Source organism: Oncorhynchus clarkii, chromosome 32, assembly GCF_045791955.1.
Source record: "Oncorhynchus clarkii lewisi isolate Uvic-CL-2024 chromosome 32, UVic_Ocla_1.0, whole genome shotgun sequence".
NCBI lineage: Eukaryota > Metazoa > Chordata > Actinopteri > Salmoniformes > Salmonidae > Oncorhynchus > Oncorhynchus clarkii.
Genome location: NC_092178.1, coordinates 16,951,799 through 16,961,669, shown reverse-complemented (window position 1 = coordinate 16,961,669; position 9,871 = coordinate 16,951,799). Strand labels below are relative to the sequence as shown.

Sequence of the window (9,871 nt, the reverse complement as noted above, 5' to 3'; positions counted from 1 at the left end):
AAACAGTACAATATCACGTGACTGTATTTTATACCATGGCAGGTAGCCTAGTGGTTAGAGTGTTGGGCCAGTACCCAAAAGGTTGCTAGATCGAATATCCAAGCTGACAAGGTAAAAATCTTTCGTTCTGCCTCTGAACAAGGCAGTTAACCCACTGTTCCTAGACCGTCATTGCAAATAAGAATTTGTTCTTAACTGACTTGCCTGGTTAAACAAAAAACTGTAGTTTTCAGGGATTTTTGTAGCAGTTTAGGAGAGCATTTTCACTAACTCTAATCCTTTTCCTATCATTACCCTCAGTCTCCTAACCTGCTACGAAAAAATGTACTTCCGTATCGAGATGGTGTCTAAAGAGTTTCCTGTAGTTTTCATGCACTGATGTCAAAGAGACTACTGCTGTTCTGTGTTCTTGCATGAGTAGCACTTGTGTTATAAAAATAGTAACTTAACATTTACTTGTCGTTCAACATTTACGGGTGCAACAAAGTTTTCATTATTGACAAATATTCCTACATTATTTCTCTTAGCACTGTCACAGGTCTATATGTAAAAAATGTCAAGTTTGAAGCAAACATCTTTAAGCAAATTAAAATGATTAATAATTGAGTTAACTGTTCAGAGTGAGGTCATTTGAGTGCCTTACTGTTTGATTGAATAGCGTTATTGTGAAAGAAACAAAGAAACAAGGCAACTGGAGTGTTGTAATATACCATGCTACACTGACCGGTCTTTCTTACTATCACTGGGAGAAAACATACATTAGGCTACATTTTAGTGGACATTTTCATACAAGACAGAGTCAACACTCATGTTGTAGCACAACAGGTATTCTCTCTACACCAATTAAAAAATAAAATATGTAAAACCGAGATACTGTAAATGCAAATTAAATTGTCCATACACTCTTTTCTCAGACGGTAGCTCATATGGCATTATTCTCAAACGGCCAACAAATATGGCACTGCATCAACCCACAGCTAATTGGCTTCATTTCCAAGGTGCTTATGATGCAATACCCCAGGATGCTGTCCAGAGTAATGCACATGCTACAGCATTTTACAAGTGTAATTTACATAATTTATGGCAAGCAAAATTTTAGGTTTACACTTCACTAAACCTAGATTACACAGGCAGCCTAATTCTGATATTTTTTCCACTGTTCTTTTTCAGATCTGATTGATCAAGACTAATTAGTGAAAAAAATATCAGAATTGTGCTGCCTGTGTAAACGCAGGCAATTTCACAAACAGTAATGGAGTAATTGACTGGAGTAGTGAACACTGAAGCCGTTGGTGTAACCATTTCATGTAATGAACTCAAGAATGTTTAAAATCCTGATTGTTGTATTACTTACTGTAAGGTAAAAAAAAATGACATACCAATATTTACTGAACCACAAACAGGTCAATTTCACCATTTGACATTCGGGTTGGTTCCTTCCATGGCCACCAGATGGTGCTAAATCAGTATATTTGGAAATACCCATAGTGAAAACAGTGAAGTAAATATTTCTTGGAGTCGTGTGTCAGTGCTAAGCAAGAAGAAACACAAAATCAACACCTTTGGATTCTTGATTTTAATAGTCATTGGTCAGTGAGTTAAAAAGGCATTAATTGATCTACAGCAATCTTCCAAAACTCCAACTTCATTTGAACCCTTTCATGCTTCGCCGGTACAAACAATCCCCACCGTCTCGTATGCTTATTAAATCGGTACAGTAGTTCAAATAAGCCCCATCCCATTCAGGTCCCTTTATACCAAAAAGTATCATTTACAAAGGAAATAAAAAAGAATTCATAGAATCATATAAAAGCTTTGAAAGATCAACCATTCAGTACAAATATTTGATTTAAAAAAGGCCCTCGTGCAAAGCACCACAGAAAAGACTGCATTAGGAAGAGCAGTCTTCGGCAGTATAGCTGATTTCAATTAGCACTTCAATGGCAACACACACGATTATTAATCTCCATTGGTTGTAGAATCCCAATCAAGTGAACCAGAAAAGTTATTTTAGGAAAAGTTTAGGTTTAGTGGATTGAGCAGAGTGCTGGTGCTGTTGAAGTTTCAAGTACTGATACAAAGGCTGCATTGATGTAAGTCTGGGGAAGGGAAAAATAGCTGTTATTGGCCAAGAGGTTTGGAACTCATTGTTATTGATCTACTAACTAATTTACCACCTGGTGATGTCACCAGGCAGTCAAAAAACTCCATCCATGCAAGACCTGCTGTTTAGAAAGTCCTGTGTAGATTTATTTTCAATCAGCAACTATCAGGAACCAACACTGATCAAATTTTCTAGCTTTTACAGTGTTCGTTTCATCAGCAGTTGTACAATATGATACAAAACACAGGAAAAAAACTAATTTTGACTGCACTGGGCATTTAAGAGAATCAAGCCCTTGAGAGATCAACAATTGATGAATGCTACAGTAAGCAATGCCATGACATGTGCTAGCTGAAATGGTGAGGCTACGCAAGAGAGCAGACAATATTGCTGCAGACAAACACCCATATGAGAATATTGCTACTATGAAAGTGAAATGAACATGTTTTTGCTTTTGTTAGGCACAGTAGATTTTAGATTAAAACACGTTAAAAAAACTCCTCAGAAAATACAACTGTTCTCGTTTTTTAGGCACATTGTAGACACAGTAAATCAGCCTGTGTAAATAATGTTTTTGCACAGCACAGTGAAGACTACCAAACAACCATGTCAAATGTCCCACCAACCTCAGGCAATGGTGAAATTGTACATAGCGCAAGCTTAAGTGTTTCAAGTTTTGTTTGAACAGCCCAGTCTGATCCTACCTCGAACACAGTCTTCAAACAGAGTCAGAAGCTGATGAGTAGAACGCATGTAGCCTACTAGTGTCAGAGTCCACTTCATTCACTCACACAAGATGGGGCTTGTAAAGTAAGTCTCATATGACACCAAGCGTTTGGACTTATTTAGCTATCTCAAAGTGTTATATCTGAGTAACAAACCCCAGATTACCAACACCTAGGAAAGACTAATCATTTAGACCCCTGAATGAATCATATTGGTTCAGTTAACATTTTACTTTTTCATTTCAAACCCCAGAAACACCCTTAGATGACTTGTTGTTTTTTACAGGTAAACCACACAACAAAAATAGGATTTAAAAAACATTGTTCAACGCAAGAGTATTTGTTAGCATCTATGCTTATCCCACTGAATTCCCATGACATTGTTCCACCTTTCAAACCAGTCTTTTAGAACTGACACCACACGTTAAAGCTTTCTTATTGTTTTTCAGCCCTCACAGTGAGAGGAGGTCAACTGTAAAAGAGGAATTCCGACAGAGAGAAATATTGTCACCTCAGGTGTGGAGCCCATCTACCACCCATTTGGTTTGCAAAGGCACTTTAAATTAGGACATTTGTCAAGTATTCAGTAGTGTGCAGATAGTCTCTCTCTCCCTCCCTCCAAAAGGTCACTTAGGGTGAGGTTAGTCCCTCCCATTCTCAAACTTCCAGTGCTGTTGCTTGTCCCCGGGCGTGCAGATTCTCATCTGGACGTCTGTGCGCCCCTCGGCTGTGCGGTAGGAGGTGATACACATGCCTGAGTGAGGGTGGTAGAGCGTCCCGTCCTGAAGTGGTAAGAGACATCAGGTCATAGGCGGTGTGTGAGTTTCAAGCTAATTTTCATGATAAAAATGCACCTTTATAATAAACCATTCCATGCATCATCGTATTTTCAGACATATGGAAGATAGCCTACTATTCCTAACATGATGATTACATTGGATAGTCATAATATAGGCTAATAATAGAATTCAATCATTGTTCACAAAAAAAGATGGCCTTTTATAGTTTACGACACTTTATATGACTGAAGACATTAGCAGAATCTGTTTTTTTTCTTCTTTTTTTAAACCCCCTTTTCTCCCCAATTTCATAGTATCCAATTGTTAGTAATTACTATCTTGTCTCATCGCTACAACTCCCGTATGGGCTCGGGAGAGACGAAGGTCGAAAGCCATGCGTCCTCCGATACACACAACCCTACCAAGCCGCACTGCTTCTTAACACAGCGCGCCTCCAACCCGCACCAATGTGTTGGAGGAAACACCGTGCACCTGGCTACCTTGGTTAGCGCACACTGCGCCCGGCCCGCCACAGGAGTTGCTGGTACGCGATGAGACAAGGATATCCCTACCGGCCAAGCCCTCCCTAACCCGGAAGACGCTAGGCCAATTGTGCATCGCCCCACGGACCTCCCGGTCGCGGCCGGCTGCGACAGAACCTTGGCGCGAACCCAGAGTCTCTGGTATAAAAATGATCAAAATGACCGGGTGGCCTACTCTGCTGATACTGACAAGCAGATCAATAAAAAAAACACATTGTCTGATCCATATAATAGGCCAAAAAAGGGGAGACAAATACAATATGAAATGGTTGTCCAAAAACAAATGTGGCACTGACCCAATGATAAAGAGTGAACAATATTCATAACATATATGCACAATATGCAATACGGCCGATGCTCTCCGCTAGTGCAGATAAGATAGGCTATGACGTTCAATCAATTAAGTTGAGAACGAAATGACAGATTAGAGTATTTTCTATTGTTGTCTCTTTACAGCAATAGCCACTTGCTTTCCAAACTGTTTTCTTGCAATTGTATTTTTGAACATTGCAATATGCTTGGCTGGGCCTCTACTTTTCGCTGGGTCGCAACTAAACAATGATCTATTTGGTATATGCCCTGCGTGCTGCCCAAATTGCAGGCCTTTCCGACTGCAGGCAATGCGATTTAAAACAATCCACAGGTTATTATTATTTTTTTAAGCTAATGATCCTCTATGGCCAAACCATGCTTTCTGTTGCAGTAGCCTATTTTATTATGATTGTATTTATTTCTGTATAGACTGGAGTAGGCTAATTACAGTATATCATTTTGGCAATTTAATTAAATTTACTTTAGGGGAAGCTTAGCTTCTCCTAGCCTTATGCCAATGATCCAGGTATAAGGCATTAGAGCAAACTGAAAACTAAATGTAGTATGAAGACCACTAATAATACATGGGACTTATATAGCGGTTTTCAAGGACCCAAAGTCGCTTTACAACTGTAGAAAAGAAACCCCAAAAAAGCTGTCATGCCTTTTCAAATTCGATCAGCCCAGTTGTCCATACTCAATACTATAAATCACATATGTCAGAGTCAAGGCCCGCGGGCCACATCCGGCCCGCAAGAAGGTTTTTTACGGCCCCTGGGATGATCTTGATTTATTATTAGAACCGGCCCGCAGCAAGCCGGCAGCCCGCAGATCTTTTACACGCACCAATACTACATTTCCCACAATGCAAAGGTGACGCACCGAGCAGTAGGCTGCTTCATTTCAATATTTATTGGCACAGCAGTCGTCAGCATCACAGTAAAATTAACTTTCAGATACCCATCAAAAATGGCAAAACGGAAGGTGGATACTGAGAACCGGGGGTTTCAAACAAGGTGGGAGTCGGAGTATATGTTCACGAAGGTAGCTGGAAAACCTGTGTGTCTTCTGTGTGGAGAAAGTGTGGCGGTACTGAAAGAGTATAATCTGAGACGACATTATGAAACGAAACACGCGGACACACACGCGGACGCAACTGTCAAGGCCAGTTTTATTTTGGCAGAAGAGATCGCTAAATCAGCCCGGCCATTTACGGAGGGGGATTTCATCAAAAACTGCATGATTAAAGTTTGTGACGAAGTTTGCCCAGAAAAAAGGCAACTCTTTTTAAATGTGAGTCTGAGCAGAAACACCATTGCCGAGAGAGTAGACCAGTTGTCCATCAATCTAAAAGAGCAGCTTGTGAAAAAGGGAAAAGATTTTATTGCATATTCCTTGGCTGTGGATGAGAGCACCGACATTTCTGACATTGCCCAGTTGTCAATTTTCATCCGCGGAGTGGACTCCAACCTAAGCGTGACAGAGGAGTTTTTGGCTTTACGTCCTATGCATGGCACAACTACGGGGCATGATTTGTATGAAGAGGTGTCAAGATGTGTAAATGAGATGGAGCTGCCTTGGGAAAAACTCGTGGGTTTGACAACCGACGGAGCACCTGCGATGTGTGGACACAGGAGCGGACTGGTGGCGAAGATACGGGAAAAGATGCAAGAGGAAAACGCGACAGGTGAGCTGACAGCTTATCATTGTATCATACACCAGGAAGCGTTGTGCGGTAAAGCCTTGAAAATGGAGCATGTAATGAGCATCATCACGCGCACAGTTAACTTTATCAGAGCCAAAGGTTTGAATCACCGCCAGTTCAAGGCATTTCTGACGGAGTTAGAAACGGAGCATGGTGATTTGCCTTATCACACAGAGGTGCGATGGCTAAGCCAGGGAAAGGTGCTTCAAAGATGTTTCGAGCTTCGTGAGGAGATTTGTCTGTTCTTGGACAGCAAAGGGAAAGACACAACACAACTCCGAGACGAAATGTTTCTGTGTGAAATGGCTTTTCTGTGTGACATTACGAGTCATCTGAATGCAATAAACTTGCAGCTGCAGGGTCGGGATCGTGTCATCTCTGATATGTACAGTACAGTGAAGGCATTTAAAACCAAACTGACTCTGTGGGAGACGCAGATGCGGAAAGAAAATTTGAGCCACTTTCCCAGCTGCCAGACCATGAAAGAGAAGCTCTCTACCAGTGCGTTCCCGAGCACACAGTTGGCTGATAAAATAGGTATGCTTGCCGCTGACTTTCGACGCCGATTTGCTGACTTTGAAGCACAAAAAAGCAGGTTGGAACTGCTCGGTAACCCATTTGCTGTTGACGTGGAAAGCTCACCACCAAACCTCCAAATGGAGTTGATTGACCTCCAATGCAATGATGCACTGAGGGCAAAATATGCGGCAGTGGGTGCTGCGGAGTTCGCCCGTTTCCTCCCCGGCACAATGCCCCAGCTGCGCATCCAGGCTGCTCAAACGTTGTCTATGTTTGGCAGCACATACCTGTGTGAACAACTGTTTTCTTTGATGAACCTGAACAAAACATCACACAGAAGTCGACTTACTGCTGAACACCTCCACTCAATTCTGAGGATTTCTTCAGCTCAGAGCCTTACCCCGAACATTGATGAACTTGTGGAAAAGATGGGACACCACCAAGTATCACCCTCAACCTCAAACAAGTGAACATTACTGTGCAATCACATATTTAGAGTTTTTACTCAGTTCAAGTTTAAAAGTTAAAATTTAATATTTGTTTTCACTGCATGTTACTTCTCCTTAAACAAAGTGTTGTTTTTGATTAATAGATTTTTGCACTTTATTTTTTTGTATTTCAATCCAATTATATTTTAAAAATATTTCAGTTGAGTGGATGATAGAAAATTGCTATTATTGTTTTTTCTTTGAAGTAAATTTAGCCCACTTTTGCTAAAATAGAAAATATAGTCTACTGATGGTGCCTTGAATACCGGTTTCTTTCATTTAATGTTCATGTTATGGGGATATTTATATAAAGGAAATTTGTCTTTTGTGTCTGTTGAAAATTAAAGATTACTGACAGAGCCATAAGAAAATATTGCTTTATTTATCTGATCATATTGTAATATATTTGTTAGGTTTTCAGTAGGTTCAATTAGGTTCACTAGACTATATGCGTCATTTAAAAATTTTTCAATGAACATTCGAACAGTCCGGCCCTCGTCTTGTAGCTGATTTTTTTATTTGGCCCTCCGTCCATTTGACTTTGACACCCCTGCTATAAATGCTTTGTTTTTCTGTGAATGAGTGTGTGTGTGTGTTTACGAGCATTCCTCTGTTAACATGAATCTTTATGCTTGCGTCTGCATCACTCACCTCTCTGAACTCCCAGATGATGGTGGGGGGTGTAGGGGTTCTGTCGTTGGGGCAGTGTGTCATCCCAATGTAAATCTGTCCCTCGGGGACCTCGGCACACAGCTCCGTCACAGAGTTATAGCGGATCTCCTTATGGGTCGTATACTCAAAGTACTGGGGGGAAGGAGAGAGAGAGAGGCATTTACATGCATGCTTTCTGAACTATAGTAATCACTGTCATCCTGGGGAATGGATCAATGTTTCCTCGCTGTGCTTCTGCTTATCAAATCAGCAGCTCTGAACATTAGCGTTCCACAGCTATCTGAGATTTCACCATAAGAATCTCTTCCCTTTGAGAGATTTAGGATTGGATTTAGGTCAAATGAATGTCTGTTGACCAAACATTTATGTGCACCCCCCCCCCCCCTCCCCCCCGCATCTCCCCCCTCTCTTTTTCTCCCCCTCTTTCTTTCATCTCTCCCTCTGAGAAATGGCTGCTGGATGGATCTCCATTGAGCCAGATGTGTGTACTGAACAGTCAGTGGGGTTCATCATGCTAATAAGAAGGCTCCCAACCATTTCAATCACCCAGATATAAACACTGAAGTGCGTCCCAAATGGCACCCTATTCCCTATATAGTGCACTACTTTTGACCACGACCCATAAATCAATCTTCAATGATCCGATCATTCGCTTCATTCTCCCCACATCCTATGTATCTTTCAGACGGGGTAACTGTGATTTCTATTAAAATCAAGAGTTCTCCCTCGCGCTTTGAAAAAACGTATTTATCCAGTCTAGGCCACTGTCTGTGGCTGGGGGTCTCATGTATCTTTTAAATGGAACTAGGGGGGACCTCTAAAGAGAAGGTAGAGGTTCCCGTTTCTTGTTTCAGAGCAGGTTGTGGAAACAGATTTTCAGTCACACACATGTTGCTTTTAGAAGCGGTGTACACCTGATGCAATGCATCAATGAGTAATCAGAGAGATATAGCTGGTGGAGATGAGGCCTCTGCCTGAATGCCTCACTACCCCGTTTATGACTGGACATAAAATATACATCCATACAGACCAGCAAGTCTTCTTGGCTATTAACTAACTTGGCTAGAAAAGTTATACATCTTAGTTGAGTGTTTTAAGATATTTGTAGATTTAGGATTAAAATATTATTTAGGACACTGTCTGGCAATACTAAAACAAAGTTTAAGATGTCTTCGTATCTCGCTTTGAAGCTAGATTCTAGATGAGGTGGATATTCTCCCGTGGTCACCGGATATCGTTGATATTCAGAAAAACCACTCCGTCTGTCCATCAGGGAGACAGACGTGGGTCAGGGAGGGTTGAGAGACAAAATAAACAGACGTGAAATGTTATATCACCTGGTTGCCGCCCTGCCCATGGCAGCTGAAGAGGGAGACGTGCGCCCCTGTGGGATTGTGTTCCGGAGCGTTGTAGTCCAGGCACTCTGAATGCATCCCAGAGCTAAGCAACTGTGATGAGGAGAATGATCTGGATTAGCATCATGAGATCTGCCATCCATGTCTCTGCATTGCTTTCTCTTTGGGTTTCTGTAAAGCACTTTGTGATAACTGCTGATGTAAAAAGGTCTTTATAAAATACATTTGATTGATTGACTGAAACAATTGCCTGGGGTGAAGTCAACACCTTGAGTCCACACCTAGACACTGTTATTGAGGCCACATATATACATTTGAAAGAACAAAGTGCTGGATTATGCTGCCTGTCTACATTTTTTAAAGTGGTGCTCTGGTGTTTAAGATTTTTTTTAAACTTGATTATGACATGGAGACCGAGAGAGACAGAGACAAACTAACAGAAACAGACAGTGACAGAGAGAGACACAGACGAACAGAGACTCACCGCCCCGTGCCAGCCCTCCCGGTCCTCTGGTACATGCAGGTCAGGGTAGACGTTGTTCAGGTACCAGTCAAAGCTGTTACACCTCAGTCTCTCTCGAATGACCACCCTCTCTGAGATGTCCCCATAGGACTCCTGTGGAAAAATAACACACTTATTTAGCTAGCGCCAATTTCCACACACAACTCT

At 41.5% G+C, this 9,871-nt stretch overlaps 1 protein-coding gene across 1 annotated transcript in view; it reads right to left on the bottom strand.

The window, feature by feature from the left end:
* Positions 1-1,561: 1,561 nt before the first annotated feature.
* LOC139392141 (polypeptide N-acetylgalactosaminyltransferase 4-like) overlaps positions 1,562-9,871 on the bottom strand; it is a 29,875-nt gene continuing 21,565 nt past the window's right edge. The window contains exons 8-11 of the mRNA XM_071139873.1: positions 9,686-9,817; positions 9,184-9,294; positions 7,826-7,978; positions 1,562-3,611 (exon numbers count right to left, since the gene is read on the bottom strand). Of these exons, the coding sequence (XP_070995974.1) occupies positions 3,471-3,611; positions 7,826-7,978; positions 9,184-9,294; positions 9,686-9,817 (537 nt within the window). The 3' untranslated portion in view covers positions 1,562-3,470. The remainder of the gene's footprint in view (positions 3,612-7,825; positions 7,979-9,183; positions 9,295-9,685; positions 9,818-9,871) is intronic.